At 38.2% G+C, this 21,786-nt stretch overlaps 1 protein-coding gene across 1 annotated transcript in view; it reads left to right on the top strand.

Annotated features, from left to right (window-relative positions):
* Positions 1–13,450, top strand: part of RBM25 (RNA binding motif protein 25) — a 57,200-nt gene extending 43,750 nt beyond the window's left edge. Inside the window, exons 13-19 of the mRNA XM_059373813.1 lie at positions 1,272–1,345; positions 2,593–2,743; positions 5,150–5,474; positions 5,850–6,124; positions 6,456–6,554; positions 7,612–7,659; positions 11,845–13,450. Of these exons, the coding sequence (XP_059229796.1) occupies positions 1,272–1,345; positions 2,593–2,743; positions 5,150–5,474; positions 5,850–6,124; positions 6,456–6,554; positions 7,612–7,659; positions 11,845–11,937 (1,065 nt within the window). The 3' untranslated portion in view covers positions 11,938–13,450. The remainder of the gene's footprint in view (positions 1–1,271; positions 1,346–2,592; positions 2,744–5,149; positions 5,475–5,849; positions 6,125–6,455; positions 6,555–7,611; positions 7,660–11,844) is intronic.
* The last annotated feature ends 8,336 nt before the right edge of the window (positions 13,451–21,786 follow it).

Below are 21,786 nucleotides of genomic sequence, written 5' to 3'. Positions count from 1 at the left end.
AATAGGAAGAGAATAATATGATGAGAAATGATTATTTGAAGAGTTGTTTGCCGTGAACAGCATAGTGGGATAGATTTGAAGTGATGCTGCTTTTTACATGCAAATCTGAATTTTCCTATTATTTTGTGTTTGAGAGCTTTAAAATACATTACCGAAGAAGTTAAACTTGCTTATTTTATAAAACTACTCAAGTAACAGAAGTAAATGATGTAAAAAGTAAAGGTTTCTACTCCTCAAGACTGGTAATTTATGTTTAAATTTTAGTATGTATCTCATGGACCTTCCAGTGTTTTATTTAAATATTTGTAAGTCTTGTCATTCCTACTTAACAAATCTGCGCTCGTTAATTTGACGCATTTTGAGTGTAAGTTATATCCTAGCCTTGGTGCTTGTGCTAGGTACTGGGTATACAGGAGTAACTAAATGCTGCTCACTTTGAAACAAATGGGTGGTATTGTCAGAGAGGTAGGTAGTTACTATGTATGAGTGTTTTAAGATATGAAAAGGTCTGTTCACAGTATTTTGGGAGTGCAGAGAAAACTCTGGGGATGGGAATTGGTGATGGATAGATGGTTAGATTAGGGGAGTCTCTACAAAGAGGTAATATTTGAACTTTGCAATATATTAAAATCTTACTGTAGTCTAAATTTTTACTATATTCAGAAACTTATCTCCTTTTATATATAGGTATAATAGCTAGAATAGTTGGTAGAATAGATAAGGATATAGAGTATAATATTTTTATGTATTGCATATTTGTATGTAATTGTTAGCTATAAGTGGTATTAAGTACAAGAGTTATTTGAAATTCCGAAAATAAGAGAGAGTCCTATACTTTCATGTTTTGTGTACTCAAAGTTAGAATGATGATTGTGACCTGACTTTTCAGTCCTGCGTTTTGTAAAAACTTTCTCTAGCATTATCTATCAACCAATGTAAAATATTTTTGTTGAGTTAATAATAGATTCAATAAAATAACTTTCAGTTTTGTTTCTTGGTATGCTCTGTTTTCATTACTGTACTTTGAAGATTATATCCAGAGAGGAAATACTATATGCATTTTTTTGTTTTTTGCAGAGATAAGTTCTAAATCTGGCTTGTTATTTATGACTAAAAGATAAAATATCTCTAATGCTATTTAATATTCAATGCACATGAGAATTATAAAATTCCAGTAGTATGGGTAAGAAACATCTATCTCCAAGAAGGAGAGGGTAGTCTGTATGATTTTCATGTTAATTTTGCACACTTTGTCTTTTATTTTCTGAAAGGCAAAAGAAGCTAAAAGACTGAAAGAATTCTTAGAAGATTATGATGATGATCGAGATGATCCCAAATATTACAGGTAAAGAACCCTTGCTTCATGAGCTCATACTTTGAGTGTTTTACTAGGTGTATTTTCTCTACCAGAGGGTGCAAGTTTGGAGTAAGGAAGAAAATCTTAATATTCTACCTTGTAATTACCTCCATATTTGATATGTTGTTTTGGGAGTGTGGGGGAGAACTGTTGGAAAGGGATCAACAATTCTATCTTTGGTGGGGTGGGGGTCCATATAATAATATTAAAACAAATTAATTTTTTTCATGTGTTTTCTAGAGGTCCAATTTTTATAGCAAGTTATAACTAGTGTTGGTAACTATTCAAGGTGGTCTAAAATTTTTTGCATTCAAGAATGTTGCAAAGCAAACTCCTTGCCATCTCATCTCCTGCCCTACTGATATATTATTGTAAAGTGAGAGTTGTGAAGCTTGCCTTCCCTCATGTCTTTGTTCCCATGGCATTTCTAAGCTACTCTTATTCTAGCACCTTGGCAGTCTGGTAAAATTGTTGGCTCTGTTCTGCTTCCTCCATTCCAAACTAATTTTTGGAAGGATATGGACAATATTTTGATTTCTCTTTTTAACCTTATGTATCTGACATGAGCCAGGGCATGTAGTGAAGGAATTTAGTATATAATTTTAATACACTGTACTCCCACATAATCAAAACATCGGAATTAGCCACTTCGAAAGCATACCAACGCTTTGGGTTTGTAGAAAATGAAAAAAAAAAAAGTAAAATTACTGAATCATAAAATCAGTAGTAGTATATAATTTCAGCATTCTGAGATGTACTGCTGGCTAGAGAGCAGCTCTGCTTTCTATTGATAATACACTACTTCTTTCAAGGATTTTTTTCTATAAGGGAAAGAATTGCTTTGAATTGAAGATAGAGAACTGTTCTTAGTGGTATTATTCCTTCTTGTAGTAGTTTTTCACAACTTGACATTCAAGAAAACACAGTGTGTGTGTTGGGCTTTCCCTGTGGAATGAGAGCTTGCTTTCTTCAGAAAATGGTTTTCTCCTTGTGTTAGATACTTAGAGAATGACTTGAGAATGAGGCATGGTGGTAAATGACAAGACCTTGCTTCCTTATTAAACATGTGTGTGTAGAGAGCACACTGTCTTGGGTGTTCTCAGATACAGAACAGTAAGACATTTTTCTTTCCCTCAGTGTGCAGCTTTCAGTTTTGAAAGAAGGTACTTTTGGAGATACTAGCTGTTGTAATAGTTGCCTTGAGTATCAAAGCCTGTTACGATTTACTTTTTCAGAGGAAGCGCTCTTCAGAAAAGGTTGCGTGATAGGGAAAAGGAAATGGAAGCAGATGAACGGGATAGGAAGAGAGAGAAGGAAGAGCTAGAGGAAATCAGGCAGCGCCTTCTGGCTGAAGGGCATCCGGATCCAGATGCAGAGCTCCAGAGGGTGAGTTACCCCAAGTCCACAACAGTGCTCTCATAAGGGAAATGCAGTTTATGCTCCATGGATCTTGCGGTTTTGGGGGAGGATATTAATGGTTTTTCTTTATTTTATTATACAGATCGTCAGTGTTATTTGATTTACAGCTTTAATTATTCTAAACATCCTTCTGTGTCTTATTCCTTTATTTCTGTGAAATACTACCTATGTTAAATGAATGTCATCTAATAAAACTTACCTAGAAACCTGTTCTTCCTATAAGGTGTTCTGACATTTCAGGACTTTTGGGGCCACCTTAAACTTTTTTTATTTCCTAAATAAAGGTGTTTTCATGAGCAACATGCCATTTTAAAAAAGGGAAGGACTTTGGCATAGGACATAGCATACTCCATTCTTTTTTTAAGAGTCTATCATAAAAGAGTAGTGTGTCATTTGAGAAAAGTTTTTAGTTCTTAAAATATCGTGAATCTGGGATGCCTGGTGGCTCAGTTGGTTAAGCAGCTGCCTTCGGCTCAGGTCATGATCCCAGCGTCCCACATCGGGCTCCTTGCTCAGCAGGGAGCCTGCTTCTCCCTCTGCCTCTGCCTGCCATTCTGTCTGCTTGTGCTCGCTCTCTCCCCCCCCCTCTCTCTGATAAATAAATTTAAAAAAAAAATTTTTTTTTAATAAAAAAAAGTATCGTGAATCTAATAATATTGTAAGTTCTTATATATCAACTTGAAAAAATCTGTTATATCCTATTTGTCAACAGAAGCCATGTTTTCTTATATGCCCCTTTTATTTTTCAAAATGAAGTTGTGTTCTTTTTCCTTCTGATAAAGTACTTACATGAGAAAATAGAAGAGTCAGACAATATGTAGCACAATAGTGAAGAAATTAAAAACTATCTGTTTTCTTTTCAGCCTGGTACAATCATTAGAGATTTGTGATTTTTAAAATCTCATCACACAGGCATATGTATACCCTCACATGAATTTTGTAAGTGGGATTATAATTTACACACTCTTTTCTGATGTGCTTTTAACTTGGGTATAATCTTTCACTCAGAATATGGCCAGTTTATAACTTTATGTCTTTTTTCATTCCTTGACTATCATGGTATATGGTTGGTCTTTTAAATCCTTACCATTGTAACATTTAGGTTGGGTGTGTTTTTGTTTTAATTCTCTACTAGTTGGTTTGAAGGCCTCACAGATTGTACTGCTTTGTGAGTTTGTAGATGGGGTTAAGTCATGTCATGCACCAATTTTTAATTGGTACATAGTTCTGGATTTTTTTTTTTTAACATTTTATTTCTTTGAGAGAGCGAGCATGAGCAGGATGGAGGGGCAGAGGCAGAGGGAGAGGGAGAAGCAGACTCCCTACTGAGAATGGACTCAGTCCCAGGATCCTGAGGTCAGGACCCGAGCCTAAGTCAGACGTGTAACCGATTGAGCCAACCAGGCATCCCTGGGGTTTTTTTGTTCCATTCTTTGTTTCATGCTCAGAAAAGTTATTGATGAATTTACTCAAGTTTTTATAATGCTCTTTTTGGTCATTTTGTTGTTGTTTTTTAATCTTTCATGATTTCAGGGAGAGTGTTCATTTTGGTATAGGCTTTTGACTCCGAAAATTGTTTCCCTTCTAGTTCTTTCTTCCTGTTCATGAATACAAAAGTGACTACCATCCTTAGGCGAGACCTAGAAAGACCAAATAATTTCATTTTAAAGATTTTATTTTTAAGTAATTGCTGCACTCACATTGGGCTGAAATTCACAGCCCTGAGATTGAGGGTTGCATGCTCGCCTGGCTGAGCGAGCCAGCTACTATAGAACAAATTATTGTTGATGACCAAGCTGAGGATTTGAGTTGCCTCTTTTGTGATTGTCTATCTGTTCTAAAATAAAATTTCGGGGGGCTCCTGGGTGGTTCAGTCAGTTAATCATCTGCCTTCAGCTGAGGCCATGATTACGGAGTTCTGGGATTGAGCCCTGCAGCTGTTTGGGGAGCCTGCTTCTCCCTTTCTCTCTGCCCTTACCCCCACTCCCCTACCGCTCACACTCCCTTTCTCCTTCCTTCTCTCTCAAATAAATACAATCTTTAAAGATAAATTGAAACTTTGGGATAAAATTTCAATAAAAATATAAAAACATACCTTTTCCTTTTAAATTAGCTACTGTTATTATGTATTTGCCTTTGTTATAGCTGAAGAGCTTAATGCATTTTATATTTAAATGTTAAAAGTATAAGAAAACATTTTGCAGAGTACCTAAGATACTGTATAGGCCTGCTCAGCTTTCTGATGATAGAAGCAAGGAGTATTTCATTATTCCTAATGAAAAGTAAAGGTTTTATGAAAGATAATGGAAAACAGAAAGCTGGTTGAGTGGAGTATGGTTGTGGTCTGTTAGTCATGTTATTTTTCTATTTTAGATGGAACAAGAGGCTGAAAGGCGCAGACAGCCACAAATAAAGCAAGAACCTGAATCAGAGGAAGAAGAAGAAGAAAAGCAAGAAAAAGAAGAAAAACGAGAGGAGCCCATGGAAGAGGAAGAAGAGCCGGAGCAAAAGCCCTGTCTCAAGCCAACTCTGAGGCCCATCAGTTCTGCCCCATCCGTTTCCTCTGCCAGTGGCAATGCAACCCCCAACACTCCTGGGGATGAGTCTCCATGTGGTATTATTATTCCTCACGAAAATTCACCAGATCAACAACAGCCTGAGGAACATAGGCCAAAAATAGGACTAAGTCTTAAACTGGGTACGTTAGCATTTTTCTTCCTTCTTTCTTTTATTTTAATCCCCTACATATACTTAAATTTTGCCTTAAGGAAAAAAATAAATACGTGCTGCTTGGTAGGTAGATAGAAAAATACTCAAAAATGCCTTTCTAGCTCATGATTGTTTTCGTAGTTCTACTAGTGCTCCTATATCTGCAGCTGCTTCAAGTTCTGAGAAGAAGTGAAAAGTTAAATTTTCTAGCACTTGTGAGTAGTGAGTCATTTTTTACAGTTGGGATCTTTCTCTGAGATTTGTGAAAGTATATTATGCACTGGTCTTGAGGGATGGTGGGTTGTAAAACGTAATTAACATTTGAAAATTAAGTCATCATGCTAATATGGTATTTTTACTATAGGTGCTTCCAATAGTCCTGGTCAGCCTAATTCTGTGAAGAGAAAGAAACTCCCCGTAGATAGTGTCTTTAACAAATTTGAGGACGAAGACAGTGATGATGTACCCCGAAAAAGGAAACTGGTTCCCTTGGATTATGGTGAAGATGATAAAAATGCTGCCAAAGGCACTGTAAACACTGAAGAAAAGCGTAAACACATTAAGAGTCTCATTGAGAAAATTCCTACAGCCAAACCTGAGCTCTTTGCTTATCCCCTGGATTGGTCTATTGTGGATTCTGTGAGTAGCAAATTGTATTTCATCATTTTTATTGGAAGTGGTTTTGAACATAGCATATAAAGTCTGCTGATTCTGTTAGTAGAGATGCTAATGTGGCTGGGGTCTTAGCCTGCCAGGGAATTTACGTCGATGATTGAGGAAATTCTTGGTGGTACTTTGAAGTCTTCATCAGATAGAAGCAAGTGATTGTATCTTGATACATACCTGTGTTAGTTCAACTCGTGAATGAGAACATGGTGTATTTTAGTTTTAAGAAAAATCATGAGGCTATAGACGTAGTAGTAAATATAATAAAAATTCCTTAATTTAATAACCATGCATTACTTTGCAGATATTGATGGAACGACGGATTAGACCGTGGATTAATAAGAAAATTATAGAATACATAGGTGAAGAAGAAGCTACATTAGTTGATTTTGTTTGTTCTAAGGTTAGTCTTGATCTCCCTTCATTTCCAACATTTGTTTTATATTTTTAAAATATTAGACACTCTCTAAAAGATCTTGCAAAGCCAAGTCTATGATGGTTTACTCTCACTTTTTAAGAGATTTCATGGCTACTTAACTCCTCCACTTTAAGACCCCTGCGCCACATGCTTTCATTTCAGAGGGTCAAGGAGGACAGATTTGCTCCCTGCTGCCAATTTTGCTCTCTCCCTGCCTCAGAGAATGCATTGCCACCCCATGTCTTAATGGTTAGAATGCTGCTGAAATACAGTTGAAGGGGTTTTTGTGGAGACAGCTGATAGCCTGTCCCATGAATTTCTCAGTCATCTATCCTTTGGAAGAGGAGCAGAATAGTTTCCTTCACAGCATAATAACAGTCATTTTTATTGGTTAATTTGCTGTGACCCAGACTCTCTTCTTGGGAGGTACTGTGTTAAGCATTTTATAGAATCTTATGTCCTTTAAACCTCCCAACAACCATAGCAAGTGTAAATTACTATTATTATCCCCATTTACACATGTAGTAATTGCGGCCTAGGGGGAGGTTAGGTCTCGACCATAGTCCTATAATAAGTAAGAGCTAAGTCTGTGCTCTTAATCACTGAGGTATACCACATCCTTCCATTGTCTTCTGAAGATAAGTCTATCTGAAAGATAAGACTTAGAGACAGAATAGTAGAAGCACTGTATATCTGTAAAGGAATAACGAATTGCATTTTAAGGAAATGCTTATTTTTCCACCACTACTGCTCTTTTAATATTAGGAATAGCAAATCTGGTCTGCCCTTTCTACTTGTAATCATTGTAGCATTGAAATTTGTAACTCTGTATTTGAATTAGAGCACATAGTATAGTGATTAAGATCCCAGGTTGTCTAAACTTCCATTGAAGAGAGTAGGATTCTGAAGATTAAGAAATTTACAGAAGGTTTTTTCAGCCACAAGAAGTTCCCATATTAGTATGAGGGTACATTAAACTTTCTTGGCTATATTGCTAATTTTTTTTTAATTTTGAAAATGACAGTTAACTTGTTTCTTTTAGGTTATGGCTCATAGTTCACCTCAGAGCATTTTAGATGATGTTGCCATGGTAAGTCAGAAATTTACTGTTACTAATATTCTAATATCTGTAAACAAACTAATCTGTATTTGGTTAATTTTTTACCCATGTTGGTTCCAGAATCTTTTCTTTTTAGAAGCCCCAATTAAGATATGAATCTGCACTAAAAGAGTTTAAAACCACTCACATTAGGATGTCCTTAGACTACATTAACACTCTCATTCTGCCTTTCGTGTTTGTATGTATAAATACAAATCCTGGATCTACTCACACATTTAGAAAACATTAATTAAGTGCTTACTGGGTTGAACAATGTGCTAGAAGCATGAAAAGGTGGAACATCTGCTCTTAAAGAAGTAGGAGGGAGGCAGATACACTAATACTGGTATTGTAATATACTTGCAGTCATATGTAAATGTAAAAAAATGTAGAAGGCAGAGGAGATGGAGTATCTGATGGTAGGGAGGGCAGTTAGGAAAAGCATCACAGGAATTACCATCTAAACTGAGACTTAAAGAGACTTGTGTAACTTTTGTCAGTTGGACAGGTATCCATTGAGTAAACATCAAATCCCCACTTGCATTTAATTTGGATATTAGAGTTGTGTCAGTGGTTGCATTTGTCTAATGTGACTTTGTGAGGAAAGGAAGAAGGAAGAGAATTGACTGTAGAGGTGAGAGTGGTTGAATGTACCGTGAGCTCCAAGTTAGGAAAAGAAGGCAGTAAGGTCGGCATAGAGCCAGCGGTTACGTGAATCGGGGTGGTGGTTCCAGTGATGCTGTGGGAGGTGTGTTGGAAAGAGTGGATATAGTGAGAGAGTAGAATGTTTAAGAACAAGTGGTGGATTCGTCCTGACGAAGGTGGGATGCATCTTTGGCCATGGGAGAAAGTTTCTGGGATAGAGCTGATGTCAATAAGACTATAATAAACTTTCTGCCTGGGTCATGCACATAGAAATGGAAACTTCTGTGTGTTGGGACAGGGATTGAAGAGAAATACGGGAACCAACAGCCAAAGTGCTCATCTGTTGTGGGTGAAAGACTAGGTATTTGCTAGATAGCTGCTGTTGGAGTGGAAAGGGAGTGTCATGAGATCTCATGAATCTTGATGAAGATACGGTTCACAGAAATAGGAAGGATCCAGCAGTTTCCCCTCTCCTGTGAGATGAAGGCTTTGAAAGTATGGAACTTCCTGAGTAGGCTGCAGTGTCTCAGGGTCTTTCAGGGGCACAGCAAGTTTCCAGGTAAATAGATAAAAAAAATGATTAAGGAAGTTGAGGGTGGTTAGTGGAAAGAGTAATGGAGAGGGGCGCCTGGGTGGCTCAGTGGGATAAAGCTGCTACTTTCGGCTCAGGTCATGATCCCAGGGTGCTGGGATGGAGCCCTGCGTCAGGTTTTCCGCTCAGCGGGGAACCTGCTCTCCCCCCACCCCCCACCGAGCTGGCCTCTCTCTGCCTGCCTCTCTGCCTACTTGTGATCTCTGTCTGTCAAATAAGTAAAATCTTTAAAAAAAAAAAAAAAAAGTAATGGAGGGCAGAGTGGGAAGGCAGCAGAGGGCAGATGAGTCAGAAGAAATAGCAAGCATGTCATAAGATGACAGGTGCCTGCGAGAGCTTGCATTCTCCACTGCAGACCTGTCAGGGAGGGGTATAGTGCGGGGGCCTAACCAAAGGGAGCAACAAGGTCAAGGCACTATATGATGTGTCCAGGCACTATATGATGTCTAAAGCCAGGTGACATTAGTTTTCTGCTGCTCAGCCGGGCTGATGCAGCTCTTTTTTTTTTTTTAGAATTTCTGATAATTTGTGAAAAGTTTGTTGACTTCATACTGCTGAGCCTCAGATGAAAGGAGAAACATGAATAGATCCTGGTCCTTGGGGGTAGAATTTGCACTTCCCTGGCCTTCCCATCTCTTTTTAGGAAAGTATCCCTGGGTCAAGAGAGTGTTTTATAGTTGGGCTTGAGTTAAGGAATTTAAAACAAAAAAGAAAGAAACCCTCAGTGTTCTAGTATTTGGCTTTGGCTGAGTTGCAGTTTCTGTCAGTGAAGATGTCACTTGTTATTGTTAATCCATTTTGATCTGTGGAAATATTATGATATTTGGAGTATAATTAGATTCTTTACTGGTTAATTACTTACATTGTTTTAATTTTCTGGCTCATTGTTGATCAGAGTGGGAAGAAACCAGACAGTTGGCTAGTTTTGTCAACCAGTTCTGACAAAAGCTCACCTTCTAGATATTTCTTTATTTGGATAAATTTAGTTCAAGTAGTACTTTGCTCTTGTTAAAAATCTGACTTTTTCTTCTAAAAAAAAGTCTGATTTTTTCAAACTGTACGTTTCCTCATTTTATTAGCTGGTGATTTTTTGTGCCTAGGTCTGTATTATTTCCAAGGTTGCAGTGTAGTTCTCTCAAATTGCTGCTCAAGTCTGGCTCATAGAATTCTGAGTTAAAGTTCTTTAATTACTTGTCATTGTTTAGAAATTTGGGGAAATTTTTCAAAAAACAAAACAAAACAAAAAAATATTTCTGGCTTCTTTTAGGTACTTTCTGATCACTTAGGTACAACTCTCCAAAACACTTTGTACCTATTAACTCTTAACTCCCACAGTAGGACAATATCATGTAGATAATGTTTGCTCAATTCTATAGGTGAGAGAACTGAGGTTCATTGTGGCTAAGTGACTTAGCCAAGGACACATATCTAATAGGAGGTAGAAGTGCCATTTGAACCCATGTAGTCTGCCCAAGATCTGGTTTGCTTAACTTTTTTTTTTTTTTAAGATTTTATTTATTCATTTGAGAGAGAGGGAGCACAAGTGGGGGGGTGCAGCAGAGGAAGAGGAAGAATCAGGCTCCCTGCTGAACAGCAAGCCTGATGCAGAGCTCAATCCCAGGACCCTGGGATCATGACCTGAGCCCAAGGCAGATGCTTAACCAACTGATTGAGCCACCCAGGCAGCCCCCCCATTTGCTTACCTGCTAACTTAATCTGCTGCTCCAGAGACCTGGCAACACTAGGCCATATTCCATCATAGCAGCGATACCCTGGAGCTCAGTCGTAGCTGCCACCTGTAGAAAGAAACATGCTGTTCATTTTACCTCAGTGTAACTCTGGTATAGAGGCCCAAATCTACATGTTGTGTGAGGGCAGGAGTAGGGGACAATACAATTCCCCTACCTCATAAATAGATAGGAAGATGATTTAGCAATTTCCCAAGGGGAGAAGACCATATATTTATTCAGTAGCCTCATGTTTTTTTTGGTGATGATAGTATTCACATACTGTTTTTTACTGTATCCCAGAAGCAATGTTAAATGCTTTACATATATTCTCACTTAATATTTAATTCAGTGTCATATACGTAATAAGGACTTAATAAGTCACAATTTTAAGGCTGTTTTGGGGGTAGATAAGGTACTCTTAAATAATTATGCAGTTGTATAACTACTTCTGCCTAAATTAGTATTTTTTTTATAACATGTGCTTTCTTGGGCGCCTGGGTGGCTCAGTGGGTTAAGGCCTCTGCTTTCGGCTCAGGTCATGATCCCAGGGTCCTGGGATCGAGTCCCGCATCAGGCTTTCTGCTCAGCAGGGAGCCTGCTTCTCTCTCTGTCTCTCCGCCTGCCTCTCTGCCTGCTTGTGATCTCCATCTGTCAAATAAATAAATAAAATCTTTAAAAAAATGCTTTCTTTAGGAAATAGTTTTTCTATATATGTATATATGTATTTGTAAAATTGAAAGAATGAAAGTTGTATAAAATACTTTGGTGTCAGTATTTAGTAAGCCATGGAATTTGGCTGAATGCATTCTCCCCCATCCCACAATCCTTTTTTGTAATTTTTATTTACTAAATAACATTTTTCACACTAGACCAATTCCTTTCATGTCATTTTATTGAAAGTAAATGATTGTCAATGTATAAAGCCTTTTAAAATACCAGTTACAAGATGTCGGGGTGGCGCAGTGGGTTAAGCGTGACCTTTGGCTCAGGTCATGATCCTCCTGCATCAGTGCTCATTCAGTGGGGAGCCTGCTTCTCCCTCTGCCTGCCACTCCCCTTGCTTGGGTTCGGTCTCTGTCTCTGACAAATAAATAAAATCTTGAACAACGACAGAAAGTGATAAAATACCAGCCACTATTGGGAGATGCTGATGATTGCTTATCTTACATGTGTTACTGGTTTTTTGAGTTTTTTCTTTTTCTTTTCTAGGTACTTGATGAAGAAGCAGAAGTTTTTATAGTCAAAATGTGGAGATTATTGATATATGAAACAGAAGCCAAGAAAATTGGTCTTGTGAAGTAAAACTCTTTTTACATTTAGAGTTCCGTTTCAGATTTCTTCTTCTTTCCCACCCTTCAGAGGACTTGGCCTTTTCTTTGTCTTCAAAGACATTTGTGAGATCTGTAATTTTTTTTTTTTTAATGTAGAAAATGTGAATTTTTTTGTCCTCTAATTTGTTGATGCCCTGTGTACTCCCTTGGTTGTAAAGACATCTGAATCCTGCCTTGGTTTTCTTTATACTCACCAGGTACAAATTACTGGTATGTTTTATAAGCCGCAGCTACTGTACACAGCCTATCTGATATAATCTTGTTCTGCTGATTTATTTCTTGTAAATATTAAAATGACTCCCCAATTCTTTTGCAGAATTGCACTTAATGTTGAACTGTACTGTATAGGAACCTATATGAATAATTTTTATTGAAAGAATATCGATCATAACCTATTACCCTTCCCATCCCTTGATCAAAAATGGCAAGCCCTCCTTGAAGGCATGGAATTTAAAATTAGAATGCTAAGCTTAGCAGACAATCCATTCCCACAGTATCTCTGTATGAATGTGTTCGTGTGAATGTATGTATAAATGTCTTTTCCCTAGTTTTCTTTGGAGGGCTCCTTTTAACATTTCCTTATTGAAGAGTAGAATCGTAAAGGAAACGTGGTGTTGTGCCAACCCAAATGTCTGGGATAATTAGGTTATTAATCTCCCAGAGCATGGTATTCTCTTGTGGCAAGCAATAGTGTGGTGAATGGAACGAAGCTTTCCTGTTGATAGCTGGCTGCTTCAGCCTCTCTTTTTTAAGGGAATGTGAATCATAATGATTTTCCCCTTAATTTCATTGTTCAGAAATGAGGCAGATCCTTAGATTCTGGAGAGCCTTATTAGATGCATTTTTGCACTAATTGGTCCTTAGCTTTATTTTGGTGTACTCCTTTGTTTAAAAACAAAAACAAAAAAAACCCCACCCTAATCTGAAAAGCATAAATGAAAAAACTCATTTTTAAAAAACAAAAGGTAAAGTTAGGCAGTACAGACCAGGAAAGTATGAAAAAATACAATAGGAATTCAGAATGGCAATTTGCAAAGTTTACATCTTATTTTTAAGGATAAAGTAAATCACTTAAGGCAGTTACCAGTAATTTTTTGTTTATAAAGGGTTTATATCTCATGAGTATAAGTGATATAAATGCACGCACACAACCTTTTACCTCTGCTCATCAATGTTTAAAAATGTCTTAGAGACATACATAGGGCTTTCTTTATTGTAGAACAGGACTTCACCAGGGAGCAAAATTACCCAAAAAGCAGTTCTTAACATAAATTAGGTGCAGTTGTGCCCAGGTCTGAGTATTTATTTAAAAGAAAGACAAAATTGGGGACGGGGAGTGGAATTGTTAAAAAGCATAATTGAGCTTGAGTTACCAGATTTTTTTTTACATCTTTAAAAGGAATTTGAAACACTGTTCTTAACATTGGACCATGAGGTGGTTCCATTATGTAAATATATCCAATATTAAAACTGTATATATTTGATCTTGGGGACCCATTCTTTCAGAGTCTTGTTAAATAAATGGCAACATGTTGTAATTGTGCAGTGCATACTAGAAACATAACTTGAAGATGTGGGCTTAATTTTTGATGGAGTTGATATTTATGATTATTAGTAACGAAGGTCAAAACGTGCCATTTACCTTACTTCGGGTTGATCATACATTTGTGGAGAATACCCCCTTTTAGTATTCTATCATTTTTAAGTTCTGGTCTGGGAAAATTTTCAGAAAGCTCATGCTCCTTGCCATCTGTAAATTCATTTACTAGCCTTTTCACAAATTGACACCTCCTCCCCCCACTGAGCTTCACAATTCAAGTTCAGGCAATTTATTACTCCCATCTAACTATATTACTGCTTCTAAGGCATCATATTGGGTTTTTTGTTTTTGTTTTTTTAACCAACATTAGCATGAAGATTTATTCAGGTACTTGGTTTCGTCTTCTCCAGCTCTTTCCTGAATGTATTTTAAGGGACCCTTATCTGGAAGTCTTGAGGGCACATAACATATAGGGCATCACACCTCCAGTGAGATTTGTGTCTAGATCCCAAACTCCTGCCTTAACATTTCTGCATCAGAACAGGAATTCTCAGAGCCCTTGGGTTAAAGACCATTTATAATAGTTTCACATCTGCTCAAGACCTGTTTTGCTACCAAGCTTAAAGTTCTAAGGTTTTCAACTTTCTTGTTTTCAGATTTGCATATAATGAACTGGACATACATAAACTGGCATATTCTAACGCCTGGGATAATACACATCAGAAATTTACAATAAATGGCTTGAGCTTTCTGGGTTGTCCTTACTGTTTGCCCATAGATTAATTTCAGTTTGGAAATCTTCATCTATATTGCCCATTCCAATTGTTAAAAAACTGTATGCAAGTCTTGAGAATCATTGCCTTTTTTTTCCCCCCTCTAAAGTTTTATTTATTTGAGCGCAGGAGCAGAGGGAGGGGTTGAAGAAGAGGGAGAAGCAGATACCCTGCTGAGCATGGGACTTGATCTCAGGACGCTGAGATCAGGACATGAGCCCAGTTAACCAACTGAGCCAGTCAGGTGGCCCTTGAGAATCATCCTTGATCTGGCAGTTAGAAAATGAATACACCTTTTCCTCATTTCACCTTATAATTTTAAATATGTACATTTGTTGACAGGAAGAAGGATAAGTTGAAGTTCCTTTCAAACCTCATACACCTGAATCACCTGGGGATCTCCTTAAATGTAGACTGATGCGGGAGGGGTAAATACAGTGGGGCTGGACGTTTTGCATTGCTCACCAGCTTCCAGGCGAAGCCAGTTGCTAGCTGATCCAAGCACTGACTACACTTTGATTAGCAGTTGAACGTATGTACCCAGTGCAGGTTTCCTCTGCTATCCCAAAAGTTGAGTGTCCCTGTGAAACGTTTTGAAAGCTAAAATGGCATAAAGCAAAGCAACAATAACCATTAATTTATATGGGAATTTTGTTTGAGTTCTCCCTCACCAAAAAATAATCTCTCCCAGGTTTACCTGGTACCTTAGAATACATCTTGCTAACAGGTGCACAAAATAAATCGAGATAAAGCACAGATGCTCACAGACCTAGTTCAAAGCTGTGGTTGCTTGATGCTGAATACAGTCCCCGGGAAGGGACTTGCTGGCACCCCTAGATGCATGCATGGGCTGTGTGCTGCTTTTATAAGGGCTTATTGCAAGACAAGCCGTTTTCGCTATATTTTCCTTTCCTTTTCGTAAAAGTGAAATTCCTCTTCAGATTTTCTTTTGGTTAGCAAAACCAGGTGCTACTGTAGGTTTTTCATAAAAGTGAAGTAACTTGACTTCTGAAAAGCCAGGGAATCCCATATTAGTATTTTATCCTAACATACTACACAAATGCGGCTCAGTTTTCTTTTTAAGTAGATTATAAAGGGAGCATTTTTTTTTTTAAAGATTTTATTTATTTGTCAGAGAGAGAGAGAGGGAGCGAGAGCGAGCACAGGCAGACAGAGTGGCAGGCAGAGACAGAGGGAGAAGCAGGCTCCCTGCCGAGTAAGGAGCCCGATGTGGGACTTGATCCCAGGACACTGGGATCATGACCTGAGCCGAAGGCAGCTGCTTAACCAACTGAGCCACCCAGGCTTCCCAAAGAGAGCACTTTTTGAGACAAATAGATGCATAATATGTATGTTCAGGAATATACGGCAGTCTTCGAAAAAAGTGCTTAAGAACAACTCTTAATGTTCTAGGCTTTATTCCCAGCCAGTACCAGAGCCATTTTCTCCTTAGAGAACTCTGTTTTTACTTATTCTGGATCTTACCATAGCACTTCTCTATGAGGTGGAGGCTAGTGATGATTTTGTGGAGTGCTGTTTCAGGTACTAATCAGGCACAAATGCTAGATACAGTGGACAAGTGGAGAAACTGCGTGGAAGTCAAATTGAACTAAGCACATTTTCTTTTATATGAAGTAAAGAAGTGATATTGTTAATAAGTAGTATGTATATGAGGCCTATTTACCCTTTTTCTGATGAGCTCTATAAATGTTTCCACTTTTAACGCAAAAAGTGCTGAAAGGTTTTATGTCAAAATGGTTACAGATATTTTCAGGACATATTTCAGCTGCCTTTTAACAGTCCAATATTAAGAAGTCCTATATTGCTCAGCAAAAGATGATGAAATTGATGTCTGAATGTCCCGGATATAAGGCTATGAGAAAGAATCCTGAATAGGCAAAGGAACACTTAGTCTGGGTGTCAGGAAGAAAACTGGGAAATTCATATATTTCAAACCCAGGAACTATTACTATAGCATTTATACTATAGACCAAAGTAAGCTTATAATTTTTTGATAAATGGTAGATTCTTTTGAACTGTGATTATGTTGAATTATTTTATTTTTTAGGTTTTATTTATTTACTTGACACAGAGACAGCAAGAGAGGGAATGCAAGCAAGGTCAATGGGAGAGCAAGAAGACGGCTTCCCGCTGAGCAGGGAGCCCGATGCGGGGTTTGATCGACCCTGGGATCATGACCTGAGCCGAAGGCAGACACTTAATGACTGAGCTATACCCAGGCACCCCTGATTATGTTGAATTATTGAAATGATTTGTTTGCACGAGTGCTTACATTTTCATCTTTATTTGATAAGATTTTTGCCTTTGATTTTACCACTTGTCTTGTATGAAGGCCAAATTAGGAATAGCAATCTAAAATCCCCAGGAATGAAAAATTTCTATAAGCAAAAGTAAGTAAAAGTTCTTTGCAAGCCATGTTGTTTTCATTAAATGACACTCCCAAGTATGCCTGCTGTGCCCCTTCCCATAGGAGTTGGATTTATGATCTAGCTTCTCATGCCCAGAGTGGCAGCTGAATTGTTAACAGGTAGCCCCTCTGTTTTTTTGTGTAATTTTTTTTAGCCATTGAAGCACTTCATATGCGGCATTCATCTTAAATGCTAGGTAGAGGGATAGACATAAGACAAGATTCCTCTAATAGCTCTGATAGTCTAATAATGGTGGAGGAATCATGATAGGAATACTAATAGACATAAAGTACTATACCAACTGTCAAACTTGATTGTGCTAATTTGATAGTCAAGCAGGAAGGGACAGTAGGAAGATTCTCAGCAGAGGCAGTAATACCTAGAAGGGAACTTAGAGGTCACATTTATCTACCCAAAGCAACACTACTATAGTGTTCTTGACAGGTGGGTGTCTGGAGGCCTATACATACATTGGATTCTAATTCATGGTCTAGCTCTGTGCTCCTCAAGGTTTTAAGTTTTTTTGTTTTTTTTTTTTAAAGATTTTATTTATTTATTTGACAGAGATCACAAATAGGCAGAGAGGCAGGCAGAGAGAGAGAGAGAGAGGAGGAAGCAGGCTCCCTGCTGAGCAGAGAGCCTGATGCGGGACTCGATCCCAGGACCCCGAGATCATGACCTGAGCCGAAGGCAGCGGCTTAACCCACTGAGCCACCCAGGCGCCCCTGGTTTTAAGTTTGTTAAATAATTTTGAAATTCAGTTCTTCAAACACACATAAGCATATTTCAAATGTTTAGATGTCATGTGACTAAGAAAATCCAGTTTTTTTTTTTTTTAATTGCAATAAAGTTGAGGTGCTCTACAGCCAAATATAGCCAGTGCCTAGCAATACTATATGGACATTGCAAATTATAGAACATAATTGTGTTTGGGGCGCCTGGCTGGCACAGTTGGTAGAGCATGTGACTCTTCATCTACTTCAGGGTCGTGAGTTCAAATCCCACATTGGGTATAGAGATTACTTAAAAATCTTAAGAAAAAATTATTATGGTTTCAGAAAGCTGTTATTGGACAGGTCTGGTCTAGATGTTGATATCAACCCAAGGGGAGAGGAAGTGCTTGTTTATAAAATCTCATGGGAAGCACTTTTAGTAAATCTTCATTGAAGCAAAAATAATTAGGTGTGAATTTAAAAATAGGGCTAAACAACTATTTTTCCTGTTTTTTTTTTTAATAACAAAAAGAAAAACCAGTGAACACTTTACATTGTAGAATCCAAAAACCGAAGGTTCATTTCTTTACTGTCATACTAGGAAGTACACTGTACCAAATAGATTGGATTGTTACTGTAGAGATCGCATTGTTACTAATTGTTACTATAGAAAGCTATAAAAGTTTCATTTTCAAGTATTTTATTGAGGCACTTTTTTTTAGAAAGGAGGGCACAAGTTCTTGGTTAAGGAGGAAATTAGAATTTAATAAAACACTGACAAGCAGAACTGAAAGCTAAAAATATAAGATAGCTAACCCTTAAGTCCAAGTCTAAGAGAATCCTTGCAAAGAATAAGAACGAAGTGAAAAATGATAAGATAGTGGCCAAGCACCAAACTCTGATGACAGTATTTATTGTCTTCGTTCAATTCTTTATTCCTGTAAGAAACAGGGCAGTGACATCATGTATAAATAAGGGCAGGGGTATCGGTTGGTAGAGCTTGTGACTCTTGGTCTCAGGGTCGTGAGTTCAAGCCCGAAGGTAGCAGAGTTTAAAAGAAGGTAGACTGCTTTTACGTGGGAAGTGTTGAGTTGCACTGATTTGGAATCAAGTGTAAATAACTGGCCTTGGTTCTCTGATTGACCAGGTCTCAACTTCACATACTAGTGACTAGTGACTGAGTTAGCCTTAGTCTCTGACAGCCTCTCTCCCCCCACCAAGTGGTTCTAACAGGTCTGGCACTCTGGATTTCCCATCTGCTTCATCTATCACCACTTAGTATTGGCTTCTGCCACCATTTATTTTGTTTTGTTTCTCCATTCCTGCTCCCAAGTCACAAACACTTTTGGGAAGATAAAAATGCACCACTACACGTATTTTGGACCTTGAGTGCTGTTCTTGAGTGGTGTACTTTGCATTCTTTTACTGAACCCCAGCTCCTTTCCACACATTCTAGCTTTTATCTTTGAACCTCCAGAGCTATATAGTGGTTGTAGAAAAAATATTCACTGAATGAGTAAAAGTCCTTTGATTCTCCCTACCCCCAGCAAGTAAGTCTCAAGTTTAACAACCTTACTTTAAAAATGTCATTAGGTGAAATGCCTGGGTGGCTCAGTAGGTTGGGTGTCTGCCTTCCACTTGGGTCCTGGAATCGGGTCCCACATCAGGCTCCTTGCTTGGGGGGCCTGCTTTTTCCCTCTGCTCCTCCGCCTATTCATGCTTTCTTTCTGACAAATGGATAAATTCTTTAAAAAAAAAAAAAAATAATGTCATTAGGCATACTCTCCAGTCCTAGCTTTCCACTTTATGGTGACATGCCTCTTAAAACTTTGCTTTCTATAGTTAATGATAGCTAACTCCATCCATCCTATCCAGAAGACCTCCCCATTCCACTGGCTCTGGTTTCTAACTTTCAGTTTCTTGATCCTTGCTCAAGTATTTTCTTATCTTCATTCTTTTTTTTTTTTTTAAGATTTTATTTATTTATTTGACAGAGATCACAAGTAGGCAGAGAGGCAGGCAGAGAGAGAGAGGAGGAAGCAGGCCCCCTGCTGAGCAGAGAGCCCGATGCGGGCCTCGATCCCAGGACCCTGAGATCATGACCTGAGCCGAAGGCAGCGGCTTAACCCACTGAGCCACCCAGGCGCCCCTCTTATCTTCATTCTTCAGTCGGGACTAAAGAACACAAAAACAGCCTTGGATCCTATCTGCTTTCCACTACTTTATTGAGATTCCACAACGAGTAGCTTATAGTTACATGTGCCTTCCAAATGCCTCTAGTCTCAAATGTTTGTATGACCATTCCACTGATGACTGGTGAGGGCCTAAAGTAGATGCTGTGACCTTGTGAGAGGTTCAACCCTAGCTTAAGGGTCCACCATGGACATTTGCTGTTTGGTGTCTAGGATATTACTTTTGTCCTGGTCTTAAATCTGTGTCTCTCCCAGTGTCTTTGCTGGCTCTTCCTCAGCAAATCCTGAGTATTTGCATTTATTTTAATTAGAAAATTTTTAATTTTTTTCTTTTAAGATTTATTTATGCCTGGGTACCTAGGTGGCTCAGTTGGTTATGTAACTGACTAATGATTTTGGCTCAGGTCATGATCTCAGGGTCCTGAGATCAATCCTGCTCTAGAGTCCAGATTCCAATTTCTGCTTGAGATTTTGCTTTGAGACTCCCTCTGCTCCTCCCCACCCTTTCTCAAATAAATAAATAAAATCTTCAAAAAAAAAATCTTTTTTTTTTTTTAAAGATTTTATTTATTTATTTGACAGAGGGAGATCACAAGTAGGTAGAGAGGCAGTCAGAGAGAGAGAGAGGAGGAGGAAACAGGCTCCCCGCCGAGCAGAGAGCCCGATGCGGGACTCGATCCCAGGACCCTGAGATCATGACCTGAGCCGAAGGCAGTGGCTTAACCCACTGAGCCACCCAGGCGCCCTTCAAAAAAAAAAATCTATTCAAGTAATCTCTACACCCAACATGGGGCTCAAACCCATGACCTGGAGATCAAGAGAGTCACCTGCTCCACAGATGCCCCAAAGGTGTTTGAATTTCTAAGAAGAGAAGACAAAGCAAAAACTGGTGGAAAAGTTATCTGTAGTGCAGTGACTTAAAGTCACTGGTTGCTTTTTTTAATCACCTTTGTTTACTTTTTGCAGGAATGTGTTCTGACATAGTTGTATTTATACATATACATACATCTTGTGTCTTTTTAACCTAACAGAATAAGAATGTTACAACCTTCATAATTTTAATAACATTCTGTGAAGTGGATGAATAATTTATTGTAGGATGTTTAGCTTTCCAATTTTTGTTATAAATACTTTATGAATATCTTTGCACAAATATTTTGTATTGAGATTGTATCTAGAAATAGTTCACCAGAATTTTTAAGACTCTGCTGCCGTTACCGGGTTGTATTCAAAGAGATTGAGTCAGTTCACAAATAGATGGGATTTAGCTATGCATGTTTGACGAATGTATTTAACTGTTTCATGTGCTAGACACTTCGCAGCACTTGTAATATAGAAGTGAACAAATAGGGAAAATAAAATCTTACCCCTGTGAAATTTAAGGAGGGAAGGGGAAATGAGCACTTTAAAAAAATATCTTCACAGTGGGCTGTCAACATTTCTATTCCCCCAACTTATCTTTTCCCTGTTAATGGAAAAAACTACTGATGTTCTTAAATATGAAGCATGTAAAACCTGTTTAAATCTGTTCATGTACTGGGTTAGGAGAGGAGGGAAGGACTGGGGACTGGTGCTGCAGGAATATGAGAGGCTGGCTATCTTGGCGGAGGGATTTAAAAGAAAAAGATCATTTGGCCAGATGCCATCCATCATTGATTTCATTGTCAGTTTTCTGTTACCTGTGAATTTGAACATTTCTCCATTCTTCAGCTTTGGTTTTACATGATTGTATTAATTGTTTACTTTTAGCTTTCTGATGAGTGTGCTATCTTAAGTTAGTTACTGGTACTGTCTTTACCGCAATTTGGACGGAAAGCTGGCAGGTGCGGAAATTAAGTGATCGTTGAGTGTAATTCACTGTGTACCAGTTACTCTGGTTTGGGGATTTCAAAAATAAGACACATATGCTCTCTGGAAGCGTATCATCTAAGATCTTAAACCTGGAGCCTAAGAATCCTGGGCTATGCTTGTTTCAAATGCAGTTTCTCAGGTTCCTGCCCCCCCGCCATAAGTTTTGATTCATTGGGTAGGATGTGAAGAGCACAGGTATTGGTAATTTTAAATCAGTCCTCATGACTGTCGTGCAGCTGATTTGCAGTGATAAACATTACAAATAGGTAGTAATAGATAAATGTTAGATTTGAGATGTCATCACTTGTAGGCCGCAAGAAGC

Source organism: Mustela nigripes, chromosome 13, assembly GCF_022355385.1.
Source record: "Mustela nigripes isolate SB6536 chromosome 13, MUSNIG.SB6536, whole genome shotgun sequence".
Classification (NCBI taxonomy): Eukaryota; Metazoa; Chordata; class Mammalia; order Carnivora; family Mustelidae; genus Mustela; species Mustela nigripes.
The sequence above is the reverse complement of the archived record's forward strand: the minus strand, read 5'-3'. Positions and strand labels throughout refer to the sequence as shown.